General features: G+C 42.3%; 1 protein-coding gene across 1 annotated transcript in view; it reads left to right on the top strand.

Moving 5' to 3' along the window:
• The window catches only part of lrp1bb (low density lipoprotein receptor-related protein 1Bb), a 433,776-nt gene that overhangs the window by 207,665 nt on the left and 206,170 nt on the right, over positions 1-19,941 (top strand). Inside the window, exons 8-12 of the mRNA XM_046364065.1 lie at positions 8,862-9,084; positions 16,413-16,602; positions 16,844-16,987; positions 18,288-18,524; positions 19,323-19,503. Coding sequence (XP_046220021.1) covers positions 8,862-9,084; positions 16,413-16,602; positions 16,844-16,987; positions 18,288-18,524; positions 19,323-19,503 — 975 coding nt within the window. The remainder of the gene's footprint in view (positions 1-8,861; positions 9,085-16,412; positions 16,603-16,843; positions 16,988-18,287; positions 18,525-19,322; positions 19,504-19,941) is intronic.

Below are 19,941 nucleotides of genomic sequence, written 5' to 3' on the forward strand. Positions count from 1 at the left end.
GATACTCTCCTTTTTATACTGAACAAAAATATAAATTCAACATGCAACAGTTTCAAAGATTTTACTTAGTTACAGTTCATATAAGGAAATCAGTCAATTGAATAAATAAATTAGGCCCCAATCTATGGATTTCACATGACTGGGCAGGGGCGCAACCATGGGTGAGCCTGGGAGGGCATAGGCCCACCCACTTGGAAGCCAGGTCCACCCATTGGGGAACCAGGCCCAGCCAATAAGAATTCATTCTCCCCCCACAAAAAGCTTTATTACAGACAGAAATACTCCTCAGAACTCCCCCTCTCCCCTCTCAGACGATCCCGCAGGTGAAGAAGCCAGATGGAGGTCCTGGGCTGGCGTGGTTATACATGGTCTGCAGTTGTGAAGCCTGTTGGACATACTGCCAAATTCTCTAAAACAACGTTGGAGGCAGGTTATGGTAGATAAATAAACATTAAATTCTATGGCAACAGCTCTGGTGGACGTTCCAGCAGTCAGCATGCCATTTGCACGCTCCCTTCAAAACTTGAAACATCTGTGGCATTGTGTTGTGTGACATTTTAGAGTGGCATTTTATTGTCCCCAGCACAAGGTGCACCTGTGTAATGATCATGCTGTTTGATCAGCTCTTGATATGCCACACCTGTCAGGTGGATGGAATATTTTGGCAAAGGATAAATTCTTACTAACAGGGATATAAGCAAATTTGTGCACAACATTTGAAAGAGATACGCTTTACATGACTATGGAACATTTCTGGGATCTTTTATTTCAGCTCATGAAACACTTTACATATTGCGTTTATATTTTTGTTCAGTGTAGTCTGCTCTGTTCTACATTTTGAAGTTGAGACATAAAAAGGTTAACGTTAGAAATGTTAAGTTTTCGTCTATTACAGTAAAATAAGGTCTCGAAGCATTTCAGTGTCCATATGACCGATTCTGATTTACCAACCCTCAAATGCAAACAGAGAGTTTAAACTGCTTGTTGTTAGAGGAAGAACTTATCTTTGTATTTGTTGTGAGTGGCAGGGGGGGGACATGGTGTCTGTGTGCAAGTGGGAAGTTGCCCAGTATCCTTGGACATTGTAAATATGGTACTGGAACGTATTGACTCAGGTATTCACACACCTGAGTCAATACGTGTTAGAATCACCTTTGGCAATGATTACACCCGTGAGTCTTTCTGGGTAAGTCTCTAAGAGTTTTGTATACCTGGATTGTACAATATTTGCACATTATTAAAATGCTTGAAGCTCTGTTGAGTTGGTTGTTGATCATTGCTAGAAAGCCATTTTGAAATGTTGGCATAGATTTAAGTCAAAACTGTAACTAGGCCACTCAGTAACATTTGTCTTGGTAAGCATCTCCAGTGTATATTTGGCCTTGTGTTTTAGGATATTGTTCTGCTGAAAGGTGAATTTGTTTCCCTGTGTCTGTTGGAAAGCAGACTGAACCAGGTTTCCTCTAGGATTTTGCCTGTGCTTAGCTCTATTTTGTTTATTTTATCCTGAAAAACTACTTAGTCCTTGCCTATGACAAACATACCCATAACATGATGCAGCCACCACCATGCTTGAAAATGAAGAGTGGTACTCAGTGATGTGTGTGGTGTTGGATTTTCCCCAAATATAACGCTTTGTATTCAGGACATAAAGTACATTTATTTGGCACGTTTGTTTGCAGATTTACTTTGGTGCATGTTTTGGAATATTTTTATTCCATACAGGCTTGCTTCTTTTCACACTGTAATTTAGGTAAGTATTGTGGAGTAACTACAATGCTGTTGATCAATAATCAGTTTTCTCCTATCACAGCCATTAAACTCTGTAACTGTTTTAAAGTCACCATTGACCTTATGGTGAAATCCCTTCCTCTCCGGCAACTGAGTTCAGAAGGACGCATGTATCGCTGTAGTACTTGGTGTATTGATACATCGTCCAAAGGGTAATTAATAACTTCACCATGCTCAAAGGATATTCAATGTCTAATTTTTTTGAGCCATTTACCAATAGATGCCCAATTGTGGATGAGTCCATGTTTGAAATGCACAACTCCACTGTGTGACCTTACAGATAATTGTATGTGTGGGACATAGAAATTAGGTAGTCATTCAAAAATCATGTTAAACACTATTATTGCACACAGAGTCCGTGCAACTTATTATGTGACTTGTTAAGCAAATGTTTACTTATTTAGGCTTGCCATAACATAGGGTTTGAATATTTCTGACTCAAGACATTTCAGGTTTTTAATTCTTAACTAATTTGACATTAGGGGTTTTGTGTATAGGCAAGTAACAAAAAATCTAAATACAAAATTCAGGCTGTAACACAACAAAATGTGGAAAAAGTCAAGAGGAGTGAAAACTTTATGAAGTTTACATACACTTTGGTTGGAGTCATTAAAACTCGCTTTTCAACCACTCCACACATTTCTTGTTAACAAACTACAGTTTTGGCAAGTCTGTTAGGACATCTACTTTATGCATGACACAAGTAGTTTTTCCAACAATTGTTTACAGACAGATTATTTAATTTATAAGTTTGCATACAATAAATTGACTGTGCCTTTAAACAGCTTGGAACATTTCAGAAAATGATGTCATGGCTTTAGAAGCTTCTGATAGGCTAATTGACATAATTTGAGCCAATTGGTGGTGTACCTGTGGATGTATTTCAAGGCCTACCTTCAAACTCAGTGCCTCTTTGCTTGACGTCATGGGATAATCTAAAGAAATCAGCCAAGACCTCAGAAAAAATGGTATACCTCCACAAGTCTGGTTCATCCTTGGGAGCAATTTCCAAAAGGCCTGAAGGTTCCACATTCATCTGTACAAAAAATAGCATGCAAGTATAAACACTATGGGACCATGCAGCCGTCATATAGCTCAGGAAGGTGATGCGTTCTGTCTCCTAGAGATTAACGTACTTTGGTGAGAAAAGTGCAAATCAATCCCAGAACAACAGCAAAGGACCTTGTCAAGATGCTGGAGGAAACAGGTACAAAAGTATCTATATCCACAGCAAAAACAAGTCCAATATCGACATAATCTGAAAGGCCACTCAGCAAGGAAAAAGCCACTGCTCCAAAACCGACATAAAAAAGCCAGACTATGGTTTGCAGCTGCACATGGGGATAAAGATTGTATTTTTTTGAGAAATGTCCTCTGATCTGATGAAACAAAAATAAAACTGTTTGGCCATAATGACCATCGTTATGTTTGGAGGAAAAAGGGGGAGGCTTGCAAGCCGAAGATCAACATCCCAACCGTGAAGCAAGGGGGTGGCAGCATCATGTTGTGGGGGTGCTTTGCTGCAGGAGAGACTGGTGCACTTCACAAAATAGATGTTATCATGAGGGGGGGGAAATTATGTGGATATATGGAAGCAACATCTCAAGACATCAGTCAGGAAGTTAAAGCTTGGTCGCAAATGGGTCTTCCAAATGGACGATGACCCCAAGCATACTACCAACGTTGTGTCAAAATGGCTTAAGGATAACAAAGTCAAGGTTTTGGAGTGGCCATCACAAAGCCCTGACCTCAATCCTATAGAAAATGTGTGGGCAGAACTGGAAATTCGAGTGCGAGCAAGGAGGCCTGCAAACCTGACTCAGTTACACCAGCTCTGTCAGGTGGAATGGGCCAAAATTTACCCAACTTATTGTGGAAAGCTTGTGGAAGGCTATCTGAAACATTTGACCCAAGTTAAACAATTTAAAGGCAATGCTAACAAAGACTAATTGAGTGTATGTAAACTTCTGACCCACTGGGAATGTGATGAAATAAATAAAAGCTGAAATGAATCATTCTCTCTACTAGTATTCTGATGTTTCACATTCTTAAACTAAAGACAGGGAATTTTCACGAGGATTAAATGAGAGGAATTGTGAAAAACTGAGTTTAAATATATTTGGCTAAGGTGTATGTAAACTTCCGACTTCAACTGTACATGCATGCACTCACGGAAGTCAGGATTTTTCTGTTGACATGGCATGTGTTTTGAGGGATGATGGTGTAGGAGGAGGGTGTGTGTGCAAAACCGTCGGGGGAGCAGGGAGCTGGGTGTGATTGGTTATCAGGAGCAAGCATTTTTCTGGGCTCCTCTCTCTTTAATTGGTGAGACATGGCTACAGATGTTTCTGGTGAAGGAGAGAGCAGAGGGTCTGTCAGCCCTGGGCAGTGGTGTGGAAACAAAAATAAATTGGGGAGTTTGGTGATAGCTGATAGCAGCACAGCATGAGGTGCAATGTTTACAGAATATGTTCTGACACCACCCTCCATTTTATTTAGCTGTTTAGATGATTTTATTTCTTTCATGGAAAGGAATGCGATTCTTTTACTTTTTGCTCCTGGAAAGGTTTGGTGGATATGGTCTAGCCTTCCCACTGTTAAACGTATCTCTGAAAAGGAATTGAAATGAGAGTAAACTTTGTTCAATCTTGCCTGTGGTAGTTTTAGTTACGCTCTAACTTCCCAAACAATTAATACTGACTGAGGGGGCATATTTTTCCATCATCATATTTTAATGGGAGAATGGGTTTTAATAGGCTAAAGAAAAAACAAAAAAACAATGATGTTTATTAGTGAGGCCTTGAGTTCCTTTTCAATTTGATTGTGGAACATACAGTGCATTCAGAAATTATTCACATCCCTTCCCTTTTTCTACATTTTGTTACGTTACAGTCTTATTTTAAAATGAATTAAATACAAAAAATGACATTTATTAAAAATACAAAAAACAGAAATACCTTATTTACATAAGTATTCAGACCGTTTGTATGAGACTAGAAATTGAGCTCAGGTGCATGGCCAAGCACAACTCCAACGCCATCATGAATTGTCCCAGCGTCATCCGGGTTAGGGTTTGGCCAGGTTAGTCCTTCATTGTAAATAAGAATGTGTTCTTAACTGACTTGCCTAGTTAAATAAAGGATAAATAAATAAATACAAATAAATTAAATTAAATAACGTTTGCTGACGACACAACAGTGGTAGGCCTGATCACCGACAATGATGATACAGCCTATAGGGAGGAAGTCAGAGACCTGGCAGTGTGATGCCAGGACAACAACCTCTCCCTTAATTTTAGCAAGACAAAGGAGCTGATCGTGGACTATAGGAAAAGGAGAGCCGAACAGGCCCCTATTAACATCAACGGGACTGAAGTGTAGCGGGTCGAGACTTTCAAGTTCCTTGGTTTCCACATCACCAACAAACTACCATGGTCCAAACACGCCAAGACAGTTGTGAAGAGGGCACGACAACACCTTTTCTCCCTCAGGAGATTTGGCATGGGTCCCCTGATCCTCAAAGGTTATACAGCTGCACCATCGAGAGCATCCTAACAGGTTGCATCACCGCCTGGTATGACAACTGCTTGTCATCTGACCGTAAGGCGCTACAGAGGGTGGTGCGTACGGCCCAGTACATCACTGGGGCCAAACTTCCTGACATCCAGGACCTATATCTTTGGGATTGTCAGAGGAAGAACCAAAAAATTGTCAAAGACTCGTTACCCAAGTCATAGACTGTTCACTCTGCTACCGCACAGCAGGCGGTACCGAAGCAACAAGTCTAGGACTTAAAGGCTCCTTAACAGCTTCTACCTCCAAGCCATAAGACTGCTGAACAACTAATCAAATGGCCACCCGGACTACAGTATCTATATTGACCCCCCCCCCACGCACATACACAACACACACACACTTTGTTTTTACATTGCTGCTCTGCTGCTACTTGCTGTTTATCATCTATGCATAGTCACTTTACAAATAACCTTGACTACCCTGTACCCCTGCACATTGACTCGGGTACCCCCTCTATATAGCCTCATTATTGTTATGTACATTTCTTGTGTTACTTTTTGATTGATTCTATTTTTTTACATTAGTTTATTTAGTAAATATTTTATCAACTCTTTTTCTTGAACTGCATTGTTGGTTAAGTTCTTGTAACTAAGCATTTCATGGTAAGGTCTACAACTGTTGCATTCAGAGCATTTGGCAAATAAAATTAGATTTCATTTAGATTTTTTGGGGGGAGGCACACGCCTGTCTATATAAGGTCCCTCGTTTGACAGTGCATTTCAGAGCAAAAACCAAGCCATGAGGTCAAAGGAATTGTCTGTAGAGATCCGAGATAGGATTGTGTCGAGGCACAGATCAGGGGAAGGGTACCTAAACATTTCTGCAGCATTGAAGATGGCCTCAAGAACACAGTGGCCTCTGGCATTTGTAAATTGAAGAAGTTTGGAACCACTAAGAGTCTTCCTAGAGCTGGCCACCCGGCCCACCTGAGCAATCAGTGGAGATGGGCTTTGGTCAGGGAGGTGACCAAGAACCCAAAGGTCACTCTGATAGAGCTCCAGAGTTCTTCTGTGGAGATGAAAAAACCTTCCAGAAGGACAACCATCTCTGCAGCCCTCCACCAATTAGGCTTTTATGGTAGAGTGGCCAGACAGAAGCCACTCCCCAGTAAAAGGCACATGACAGCCCGCTTGGAGTTTGCCAAATGTCACCTAAAGGACTCTCAGACCTTGAGAAACAAGATTCTCTGCTCTGACGAAACCAAGATTGAAGTCTTTGCCTGAATGCCAGGCGTCTGGAGGAGACCTGGCACCATCCCTACGGTGAAACAGCAGCATCTTGACTTGATTACACACAGGTGGATTGTATTTATCATCATTAGTCATTTAGGTCAACATTGGATCATTCAGAGATCCTCACTGAACTTCTGGAGAGAGTTTGCTGCACTGAAAATAAAGGGGTTGAATAATTTTGCACGCCCAATTTTTCCGTTTTTGATTTGTTAAAAAAGTTTGAAATATCCAATAAATGTCGTTCCACTTCATGATTGTGTCCCACTTGTTGTTGATTCTTCACAAAAAAAATACAGTTTTATATCTTTATGTTTGAAGCCTGAAATATGGCAAAAGTTTGCAAAGTTCAAGGGGGCCAAATACTTTCGCAAGGCACTGTAAAAGCAACCATACCTTGATATATTATGTGCATAATGAGCCGGTAGTCATTGTCTGTTTGATGGAGGTCACGGTTCAACCTAAATGTCACCCCACTGCATGAACCTAAGATGTTTTTAAGAGAAACCTGCTTCTTGTGGTTCTAAAAAACTATTGTAAATGTTCACAAAATACATTTACAAATGGGAAAGAAAATAGACTTCAGATAAGACTTGCAAAGACCATCATGACAGAGGATTATTTTCATACTGTTTGTTTCAACGTAAATTACAAACCTTGTTGTGTCTTCTGAATTCCTAATTGTACTGTATCAGCAACAATCCAAATCCCAGAAACCCATCATTGGTATGCCACGTAGAGGCTCACCTGTTCAGGGAGTTGTTTTTCTCGCTGAAGGAGGCTATTTTTCATCCCAGCATGTATCTCGGGGTTCAAAGGTCACCACTATATCTCTCCTGACTTGACTTGTATGGATTAAGTGGGCTCTCTGGCTCCAGCTCCCCTCAGCTCCCTGACTGTCTCTCTCTCTTGTTATCGTCCACTCTGGCCTGGTGCTGTATGCCTCAGAGAGCCACAATGAAACCATGAGCATGGCAGCCCTGATACTTCCACATCAATTTACAGGTTGCTAAATTCCGGTAACTTTCTCAAAATACCCTGGTTTTCTAAAAATCCTGATTGGAGGGTTCTGAGTTTCCTGCATATTCCGACCTGATTCTGGGAATCTTCCAACCGGGATTTCTGGAAAACCTGGGAATTTGTGGGAAATTACTTATCAATTACTTTCTTTGCATTACTGCTCATGTAAAGAAAGGAGAATAAACTGAGACTCCCAGTGCCCCGCGTCTGGAGTTTGTATTGCCGCTTTCTTTCCGTCTTAAAAAAAAAACAGATTTGTGACTACATTTTATCTTCCTTTTATTAGGTATATGGCACTACACATTGAATGGTTGGTTTAAAGCAAAAGCATTTCCAATTAAGTACTTTATAAGAGGTGATTCCTTGAACGAACTGGCTATAGACTGCTTAACAGTGGGTATTCGTGGGAGGTTTGTTTAGACAGCCATACAACACTACAATGCCATGCTGGCCCTGATACACCATTTCCTTTTTGGTACATGTAGATAGAATCAGGAAATGAATAGTTTAATTGATAAGACTTACAATGATAAGGTTCAATGGGCTAACTTTCTTTTCATACTATGCCTGCAATTAGACCTTGAGCAATGGGTTTTGTCACAATTCTCCTTGAAGTATCTGTTTTCAGTACCGTATACATTTTTATTTATGTCATCTCCTTCAATTTGTATACCTGTAGGCTCTGTACAGTCACTCGAGTTCATTTATAACTGTCCTTGGTAGTTGGCGTTAAAATGCAGTAATTGTGCAGTAATGGTTACAAAAACTTGTGTGGATATGCCTGAATAATAACCATGACTGAATAAGGTACCGGGCATGAATAACCATAAGCTATCGTTGTGTTGGTGGATATATACTCGAGTTGCAAAATTCTGGGAACTTTCAATAATTCCCTCCTGTTTCTGGGAATCTGCCGTCCGGGATTTCGGGAAAACCAAGGACTTTATTGACAGGAAAAGGCAGAATACAGTATTCAGAAATCCTCAACAATGATTTACACTAAAGGGCTATCTAATGTGCTTATTATGTTAAGCGTATATTTACTGTTATTTCTCTTCCTGGAACCTGTGTTCAATTGGTTAGAGTGTGGCGCTAGCAACGCAAAGGTTACGGGTTCAAGTCCTGCAGGCATCACATACCCCTTCTATGCCAACTATGTATTCACTCACTCTACTGTAAGTCAATTTAAATATAAGCATCTGCTAAGTGGCATATTTATACAAATGTCTATATCATCTCCATACAGGATGCTGTTCTTCACTGACTATGGGAACGTAGCCAAGGTGGAGCGGTGCCACATGGACGGCACCAACCGAACCAGACTGGTGGATTACAAGACAGAGCAACCCACAGCCGTGGCCCTAGACTTGGTCAAGAAGCTGGTGTACTGGGCAGACTCCTACTTGGATTACATTGAAGTAGTGGATTACAATGGGAAGAACAGGCATGCAGTCATCCAGCGGAGTCAAGTGAGTGTCAAGCTTCATTCTGTTGTTGCTGAGCTCTGCTTCTGATGATTGTCTTCTTGAGTTTACAGCTTACATACCATACATATTTTAGTCTGTGGATGTTTATATGGATAATGTGAGGAAACAATCTGAAATGTGTTTGTCCAATTTGTGGCTCAGTGGTTAAAAGCATGGTGCTATCAAATCAAGCTTGTGGGTTCAAAGCCTGAAAGCATTACATACTAACACAAAACTGATATCAAACCTTCCTTAATACAGACAGACAACTACAGTAACATCTTTCTAAAACTAGACTTAGTTGGGAGGGCATTTCAGGGCAACTGATTATTCCTTTCTTCTAGCTACTGTATGATTTTTTTTATCTTGCCCATGTTGCTATAAGGGCACAAGGCGAGACACAGCAGGCTGATGGTTCAGGTCTGATATTTATTATAACACAAGGGGTAGGCACTAGGCAGGTCGGGTACAGGCGACCGTTCATAAACCAGGTCAGAGTCCAAAGAGTACAAGGCATTAAACAGTCTCGAGGTCAGGACAGGCAGGGGTTCAGTAACCAGGTACGAGTCAACACAGAATAAGGCATTAGGCAGGCTCAAGGTCAGGACAGGCAGGGGTTCAGTAACCAGGTACGAGTCAACACAGAATAAGGCATTAGGCAGGCTCAAGGTCAGGGCAGGAAGAATGGTCAGGCAGGCGGATTCAGTGTCAGGACAGACAAGGGTCAAAACCAGGACTATGGACTATGAAAAAGGACTATGAAAAACAGAGATTGCAAACTAGACAAACTGGCACAGAGAGACAGAAAACACAGGTATAAATACACCAGGGATGATGAGCGACACCTGGAGGGGGTGGAGACAAGCACAAGGACAGGTGAAACAGATCAGGGCGTGATAGTTTCTGTGGAGTAGAGACAAGGTATGCATCCCAAATGGCAGCATATTCCCTATATACAGTAGTGCACTACTTTTGACCAGAACCCTATAGGCCCTGGTCAAAAGTAATGCACTATTATAAGGATAGGGTGCCATTTGGGTTGCAGACAAAAGGTTTGGTATGGCTTGAATATGGATTTCACTGGGATACTGCATAAGCTATCGTTGTGTTGGTGGATATTCATTAGTGTGGATGAGTTAGAGGATGTGAGATGAGGTCGCTTACAAATTATCCTTAGTCCTTAGTCCTCCTTACACTTTGGAGAAGGATAGGTCTAATTAGGGAATATTATTATTCAAAAGGAGGCTCCTTGAAAGCGACCTGCAGTAGTGTGAGGGAGACTCATATTTTAGGCTATAATGATGGAGGGAAAGAAAGAGGCCAAGGCATATGAAATACACCTTATTGTGTGTGCAGGTGTTCTTAGGATAATGATGCCTCTTTCTGTTCGTAAATGTGTGGCCTCAGCAGACCTCTGCATATCATCTCCATGACAAATGAAAGGCATATTCAACTTTTTCTACTGGCAGAAGATGTAGTCTTGCGTCTAAATCCATTTTCTTTTTATTCCATTTACATTTCAGCTCATACACCCCAGGGTTCAACCCAATACAAAAAGGTGAGGGTGAGGCCCTGTGGGTTTAGGCTCACTTCCTGTGAACACTACTCACCCAACCCTGTCCTGTGTGTGTGTGTGTGTGTGTGTGTGTGTGTGTGTGTGTGTGTGTGTGTGTGTGTGTGTGTGTGTGTGTGTGTGTGTGTGTGTGTGTGTGTGTGTGTGTGTGTGTGTGTGTGTGTGTGTGTGTGTGTGTGTGTGTGTGTGTGTGTGTGTGTGTGTGTGTGTGTGTGTGTGTGTGCATATGCGCATGCGTGTGCGAGTGTGTGTGTGCGCACATGGAGGGTTTGGAAATAGTAAGTGTAGCATGGAGGGCAATGCGACAAGGTGAAAAATCTGTCTGTGCTCTGTCTGTGCTCTGGAGAAAGGCATTTAATCCTAATTTAACCCTAAGGGTTGTCATTGATGATAGCAGATCCTGGCTGTGACCCCACACTCCATTTCCGATGGTGTCTCACGGGAGTTGCGATATGCAAAAAACAAATTTCCAATTCACAAATACGTATTAAAACACACTTGTAGATGACGAGTATGACAAGCAAGATGGCACCCACAGAGATGGTCGCCTAGCTTCAGGTCCTTAGTAAACTATGCAGTAATGTATAGTAATGTATTTTATGTATAATTTCTTACATTGTTAGCCAAGAAAATCTCAAGTGTTATTACATACAGGCGGGAAGAACTATTGGATATAAAAGCGACATCAAGTTAACAACATTACGACCAGGAATACGACTTTCCCGAAGCGGATCCTTTGTTCAGACCTCCACCCTGGACATGGGATCTAATCCCAGAGGCCGACCCAAAACAACTCGGTCGTCGCAGGAGAGGCAGACGAAGCGGCCTACTGGTCAGACTTAGAAGGCGAGCACACCATCCACGCTTCTGAGCATATTACTCGCCAATGTCCAATCTCTAGACAACAAGGTGGACGAAATCAGGGCACGAGTGGTCTTCCAGAGAGACGTCAGAGATTGTAACATTCTCTGTTTCACCGAAACAAGGCTCACTCGAGATATGTTGTCAGTCGGTACAGCCACCCGGTTTCTTCATGCATTGCACTAACAGAAACAAACATCTCTCTGGTAAGAAGGAGGGCAGGGGTGTATGCCTTATGATTAACGACTCATGGTGTAATCATAACAACATATAGGAGCTCAAGTCCTTTTGTTCACCTGACTTAAAATCCCTTACAATAAAATGCCGACCGCATTGTCTCCCAAGAGATTTCTCTTCGATTATATTCACAGCCGTGTATATCCCCGCCAAGCAGATACCTTGACGGCCCTGAAAGAACTTCACTGGACTCTATGTAAACACGAGACATATGTGGCAGGGTCTACATTCAATCACACATTACAAAAAGAAAACCAGCCTCGTCGGGACATCGACGTCTTGCTCCCAGACAAATTAAACAACTACTTTGCTTGCTTTGAGAACAATACAGTGCCTGACATGGCCAGCTACCAAAGCCTGTGAGCTTTCCTTCTCCATGGCCAACGTGAGTAAAACATTTAAACGTGTTAACCCTCGCAGGGCTGCCGACCCAGACGGCATCCCTAGCTGCGTCCTAAGAGCATGCGCAGACCAGCTGGCTGGAGTGTTTACGGACATATTCAATCAGTCCCTATCCCAGTATGCTTTCCCCACATGCTTCAAGATGGCCACCATTGTTCCTGTTCCCAAGAAGGTTAAGGTAACTGAACTAAATGACTATCGCCCCGTAGCATTCACTTCTGTCATCATGAAGTGCTTTGAGAGACTACTCAAGGATCATATCACCTGCACCTTACCTGATATCATAGACCCACTCGAATTTGCTTACCGCCCGAATAGGTCCACAGATGACCCAATCGCCATCACACTTCACACTGCCCCCAGCCCATCTGGACAAGAGGAATACCTATGTAAGAATGCTGTTCATTGATTACAGCTCAGCATTTAAAACCACAGTACCCTCCAAACTTGTCATTAAGTTTGAATCCCTGGGTCTCGACCCCGCCCTGTGCAATTGTGTCCTGGACTTTCTGACGGGCCGCCCCCTGGTGGTGAAGTTAGAAAACAACATCTCCACCCCGCTGATCCTCAACACTGGGGCCCCACAAGGGTGCTTTCTCAGCCCTATGCTGTACTCCCTGTTCACCCACGACTGCGTGACCATACACGCCTCCATCTCAATCATCAAGTTTGCAGACAACACTATAGTGGTAGGCTTGATTACCAACAACGACGAGACGGCCTACAGGGAGGAGGTGATGGCCCCCCGGGCTTCAGGAAACAGCAGAAGGAGCACCCCTCCATCCACATCGACGGGACCATAGTGGAGAAGGTGGAAAGTTCTTCTCATTCGTCCCTTTACATTTGTGTGTATAAGGTAGTCGTTGTGAATGTGTTAGATTACTTGTTAGATATCACTACACTGTCGGAACTAGAAGCATAAGCATTTCGTTACACTCATATTAACATCTGCTTACCATGTGTATGTGACCAATAAAATGTTATTGGATTTGATTTTGTACAGTGCTTTTGGAAAGTAATTCCAACAGTTTGACTTTTTCCACATTTTGTTACCTCACAGACTTGTTCTAAAAATGATTAAATAGTTTTTTCCCCCCCGTCAACCCACACACAACACCCCATAATGACAAAGCAAAAACATTTTTTAGAAATGTTTGCAAATGTATTACAATATAAAAATATAAGTATTCATACTCTTTACTCATTACATTGTTGAAGCGCCTCTAGCAGTGATTACAACAGCGAACCTTCTTGGGTATGACGCTACCAACTTGGCACACCTGTATTTGGGGAGTTTCTCCCATTTTTCTCTGCACATCCTCTCAAGCTTTGTCAGGTTGGTTGGGGAGTGACGCTGGACAGCTATTTTCAGGTCTTTCCAGAGATGTTCGATCGGGATCAAGTCCGGGCTCTGGCTGGGCCATTCAAGGACATTCAGAGACTCGTCCCGAATCCACTCCTGTGTTCTCTTGGCTGTGGGCTTTGGGTCGTTGTCCTGTTGGAAGGTGAACCTTCGCCCCAGTCTGAGGTCCTGATCGCTCTGGAGCAGGTTTTCATCAAGCATCTCTCTGTACTTTCCTCCATTCATCTGTGCCTCGATCCTGACTAGTCTCCCAGTCCCTGCCGCTGACGAACATACCCTTTTGATAAATTCCAAGCAGGCCACCATGTGCCTTTTACTTTTTTTACTGGCTTCCGTCTGGCCACTCCACCATAAAGGCCTGATTTGTGGAGTGCTGCAGAGATGTTTGTCCTTCTGGAAGGTGCTCCCTTCTCCTCAGAGGAACTCTAGAGCTTGACCATTGGGTTCCAGATTGACCATTGGGTTCTTGGTCAACTCCCTTCTCCCCCGATTGCTTAGTTTGGCCGGGCAGACAGCTCTAGGAATAGTCTTGGTGTGTTCCAAACATCTTCGATTGAAGAATGATGGAGGCCACTGTGTTCTTGGGGACCTTCGATGCTGCCTTAATGTTTTTGTACCCTTCCCCAGATCTGTGTCTTGACACAATCATGTCTCAGAGCTCTACAGGCAATTCCTTAGACCTCTGGGCATGGTTTTTGCTCTGACATGCACTGTCAACTGAGGGACCTTCTATAGACAGGTGTGTGCCATTCCAAATCATGTCCAATCAATTGAATTTACCACAGGTGGACTCCAATCAAGTTGTAGAAACATCTCAAGCGTGATCAATGGAAACAGGATGCAGCTTAGCTCAATTTCGAGTGTCATAGCAAAGGGTCTGAATACTTATGTAAATAAGGTTTTTCTGTTTTTTAATTTTTATTAATTTACATTTTGAAAGACTGTGTTTTCCTGCTTTGTCATCCCAAAAAGTATTTAATCAATTTTAGAATAAGGCGGTAATGTAAAAAAAAAATGAAAAAGTCAAGGGGTCTGAATACTTTCCGAAGGCACTCTATATGTGTGAAATTCGACACATACACTGAGTGTACAAAACATTAAGAACATTAACCTCTTTCCATGACATAGATTGATCAGGTGAATCTAGGTGAAAGCTAGGATCCCTTCTTGATGTCACTTGTTAAATCGACTTCAAGCGCTAGCGGACCTCCGGTGAAACTGGCGGGTGCGCAGTTCAAATAAATATTCATAAATACTATGGATTTTCAACATTTATGTACGTGTCTTATATTGTCTGAAAGCTTAAATTCTTGTTAATCTAACTTCACTGTCCGATTTACAGGAGCTATTACAGCGAAAACATTACAGCAAAAACATCCCACATCAAAATATTTTTTCATTCACAAATAACAATTAAATATTCACTTACTTTTTGAAAATCTTCCTCTACCTTGTCATCCAAAAGGTCCCAGCTATAACATATAGTGTCGTTTTTTCAGGTAAAATCCTTCTTTATACCCCAAAAAGTCAGTTTAGTTGGCGCTATCGATTTGAGTAACCCACTCGTTCATCATGCAGAGAAAGGAATCCAAAAATCTACCCCTAAACTTTGTTTCAAGTCAAAATAAGTTTCTATTTACTCCTCAGATACCCTAAAATGTAATCAAACTATAATATTTTTTACGGAAAGAAGTATGTTCAATAGGAAACTGATTTTAGCAAGTGCGTACTGTCTTCATGGCGCGCATAAACACAAATGACAAAGACTGTGTCCTGCTAAAACTGATATTTCTTATCCGTTTTTGAAGTCACAAGCCTGAAACCTTGAGCATAGATTACAGACACCCTGTGGAAGCCATAGGAATTGCATTCAGGGAGCTAATTTTCAATATTACCTTACTCTTTTATTTCTAAGAGGATGATCTCTCAAAAAAAATCTGGTTGGTTTTTCTTTGGATTTTCTCCTACCATATCTATTGTGTTATATTCTCCTACACTATTTTACCATTTCTACAAACTTCAAATCATTTTCTTTCCAATGGTACCAATTATATGTATATTGGGGCGGCAGGTAGACTAGTGGTTAGAGCTTTGGACTAGTAACCAGAAGGTTGCAAGATCGAATCCCTAAACTGACAAGGTAAAAATCTGTTGTTCTACCCCTGAAGAAGGCAGTTAACCCACTGTTCCTAGGCTGTCATTGAAAATAAGAATTTGTTTTTAATTGACTTGCCTAGTTAAATAAAAAATATCCTGACTACAGGCAGTTTACTTTGGGCACGTCATTCAGGCGGAAATGGAGAAGAAAGGGGCCTAGCCCTTGATTGTGTATATGTGCTATTCAGAGGTTTAGTGGGCATGACAACATTTTTAAGTGCCTTAGAACGGGGTATTGTAGTAGGTGCCAGAACGGCAATGCTGCTGGGTTTTTCAAGATCAACAGTTTCCTGTGTGTATCAATACCGGTCCACCACCAAAAGGACATCCATCCAACTTGACACAATTGTGGGAAGCATTGTAAGTCAACATGGGCCAGCATCCCTGTGGAACGCTTTCAACACCTTGTATAGTACATGACCTGACTAATTGAGGCTGTTCTGAGGGCAAAAGTGGGGAGTGCAACTCTCTATTAGGAAGGTGTTCGTAATGTTTTGAACACTCACTGTTTAAGCACCCACCCTATTATTATTATTATCATTCATATTATGCTCCCAGAGGGTTATGCCGACTTCATGACCCTGTGTAGGTTGGGGAATACACAAACACACACACATGTTCTCTCATGTCTTAGATCCTGGAGCTCACAGAGTTGTTTTGTGTAATACAAGTTTTTATTTTGCGGGGTTTCATCTTTTTTTATATTGCATGTCAATGTATTGTTCTTCTCTGTTTCAGGTGTCCTACATCCATGGATTAGCTGTCTTTGAGAACTACCTGTATGCCACTCATTCTGACCCCTCCATTGGGAATACCATGGACATCTTCAAGATCCATCGGTTTAACACCACAGAACCCAGGACACTAACCAGCCTGGGGAGTTCCAGAGGAGCAATACGTGTTTACCACAGACTCACTCAGCCAAAAGGTAAAGGACATGTTTGTCAGGGTACTAAATGTTCTTGCTTGCTGGTGTCAAATGTGCAGTGCTTGTGACGCACAAGCTCAATGATTTCTGCATCAAATTTGCTGGTGTCAAATGTATCTGTAGCCTACATGTGACAAATGTTTTGTGAATCTGAGTTTTCTGCTTCACTTAATGTGTTCATCGTGTTGCAGTTATATTTGATGAGTCGTTAATGGACTTCCCTACTCCTCCCATCCTCTAGTTAGGAGTCACGCATGTGAGACGGACCTGTATGGAAAGCCAGGTGGATGCTCCCACATCTGTCTGCTGAGCGGTAGCTACAAGTCCAGGACCTGTCGATGTCGGACAGGCTTCAGTATGGGGAGCGACGGACAATACTGCAAAAGTCAGTGTCACATCTGTCCCTCATCCCATTATGTTATTAACATAGCCTATATTCCTGAAAGCACTGTATAAAAACAAGGTACAAAGGATGAAATTTAGCTCCCTCAAACTAAAAAAGTGTGTCCTATCACTTTAACACCTATTTTGTTTTGCCATCAGTGTTTCTGTCCACATACAGTATCTCAGATATATCAGGATGTGTGTCATGCATACTGTATCGGTCTTTCTGTTGACACGAGTGAGGATCTCTTCTACATGGACCATGTATATCGCACTGCCTCAGATAGTCAGATAGACAGTGATGAAGACAAACGCTGGTTGAGACTTGCCCATTTGAAAATTATGTCCCACTATTGACCTGTCAGTAGTCGTGATTCATTATGGCCATAATGGAGTTTTAAGATCGTCTGCATTTGTTAGCTTGATGATCAATCCATGGACATTTTGTAGTTGACAATAAAAGCAGAAGATCAAATTGATCACACAATCAGAGGTCCACCGTATTTCGATCGGGCGTAGCGGAGTGCCTTCCCGCGTTCTCCCTCCGTGACACATTTGATTTATACCTCTTTGCTAGATATTCTGATGACACCGGCTCTCTCTTCCCTTAGCCTAATGAGATTCAGTGCTAAATGGTGGTGCTTCTTCATACCGCATCGCAGCCAGTCATGGGGTTTGTGATCTGGGTCTCATACAATGCTTAATTGTCTCTTGGGGTAGCCTGACTCTCCCTCACAGGATGATAAATTGAAGTGATGCATGTGTGGTCTGTCTTACACACGGCAGTATGGTCTCCTGGGTAGAGGCAGAGTGAGGAGAGGTCTGGTTCTTTCTTTGTAGCCCTGGAGGATCCCTAGGGTCCCACCCAGAACCCCCAGAGTGACTGGTGCTGGGTGGAGCTACCTCAGTTTTGCCTTTCAAATTAGATAATGTTCATGTCTGTTCATTAGAAGTTAACATTTGCTTTTTAGTCTCTCGCCTGACTTTCATATAGTTATTTCAGGCCAAGCTAGCTCGCGCAAAAACACTGATTATGGCTCACAAGACTACTGCTTTCTCAGTGTTTTTTAGCCAGTGTTCTTTAGCCAGTTTGCAAAAAATTTGATTGAAGGTGACACAGTCATTAGCACTGATTACTTCTCCCATCAAGGAGAATAGATGAGCCTGGCCGTCTCAGATTAGGACAACGTGGAATGTTAGAGGCTTTAATTCTGAGATCAGCAGCATTGAAGAATTACACCAATTAACTGACAATAAGTAGAGTAAAGAGTAAAGAACCCTTCTCTTTTTTTGCATTCTAGAACCCAAAAACGACCTCTTCCTGTTCTATGGTAAAGGTCGGCCAGGGGTCATCCGAGGCCTGGACATGAATGTGAAGTCCAGTGATGAGCACATGGTCCCGATCGAGGACCTGGTCAACCCCAGAGCCATCGACTACCACACAGAGTCAGGACAAATCTACTTCGCTGACACCACCAGTTTCCTCATAGGCCGGCAGAAAATAGATGGGAACAGCCGGGAAACGGTACTCAAAGATGGTGGGTTTATTTTTGATTATACTTTATATCAGGGATGGGCCACACTTTTGTAGGCCCAAGGATCAATTAGGAATAATATAATACACAAGGTGCAATTTCGAAATGCAGTTGTGCATCAGCAGTTTTTTTCTTGTTATGTGGATGTCGATTATGGCAGCCCCCCGCACCTCTCTGATTCAGAGGGATTGGGTTAAATGCAGGAGACATATTTCAGTTGAATGCATTCAGTTGTACAACTGACTAGGTATCCCCCTTTTGCTTCCTTCCGTCAGTGACAGTCACTCAATTAGCCCATGTAAGCTGACACTTTTTATATAGGTAAGTTAGTTTAGCCAGCTATCTAAACTTTTCTCTCCACCCTATGGCAAAATGTGTAGAATCGCAGGAAAGGAACTCTAAACCCCCCCCCCCCTAGAAAATTGTACCTAGGGCCCCCAAAAGGCTAGGGCCTGAATCTGACTGTATGTGTGGGTATGGATGTGGTTACGCAGACCCGCGAGCCTCAGCGGCCCATCTTGAGTTCGGATTTTTTGTGGACCCCACCCCGATCAAAGTTTCCCATCCCTGCTTTATATGAAGCATCTTTACTCCTGTCTCCTTGACTAAAGGAACACTTTGATTGATTTTTCTTAGCAAACATCTCTGTGAATGGTATTAGTCATCAAAATGATAACAACGTTGCGCTGTCTGTATGCATCAGTTAATAGACTTTCTAAAGGATCCGTTTACAGTTGAGAAAAAAAAGAACGTCATGTCAGGGGCCGATAACAATAACATTGGTGTTCCATCACCTTGCAGACCTGGACAATGTTGAGGGGATCTCTGTGGACTGGATTGGTAATAACCTCTACTGGACCAATGATGGCTACAGGAAGACTATCAGTGTGGCCAGACTGGAGAGGGCCTCTCAAACCAGGAAGACTCTTCTGGAGGGGGACATGTCTCACCCCCGAGCCATTGTAGTGGATCCCCTCAACAGGTGAGCTCACTGAAGACAGGGCCAAATCATAGAACACCTGTATAATACAACAACAGTTTCACAAATGCCCTGATGTCAAAGAACAATATGGTTGAAAGTATGAGTTGTGTTTTCACATATCTATTCAAGGATTGTTTGCAGAAAAGAGAATATGCACAGCTCATTAAGCCTATATGATGCTGGTTTTAAACAAAGAAACAAATGCATGAGAAAAGGGTCAGGGATATTAGTGTCTTTGGGTGTTACGGTAGAAAAGCACATAAAGCACAGGGTCTATCTGGACCCATTCTGGGAGGGTGCATGCTATCCGGAATCCTTGGGAAATCCCAACTCTGGCGTTACCCCATTGAAGTTCACATTTAAAATGGTTTTAGTTAGGTGGCCTTGACATGCTATTTCCTCCTCAGAAATAGCTAGCTACTGCACATTAGATGTCTT

Source organism: Oncorhynchus gorbuscha, linkage group LG09, assembly GCF_021184085.1.
Source record: "Oncorhynchus gorbuscha isolate QuinsamMale2020 ecotype Even-year linkage group LG09, OgorEven_v1.0, whole genome shotgun sequence".
Taxonomy (NCBI): Eukaryota; Metazoa; Chordata; class Actinopteri; order Salmoniformes; family Salmonidae; genus Oncorhynchus; species Oncorhynchus gorbuscha.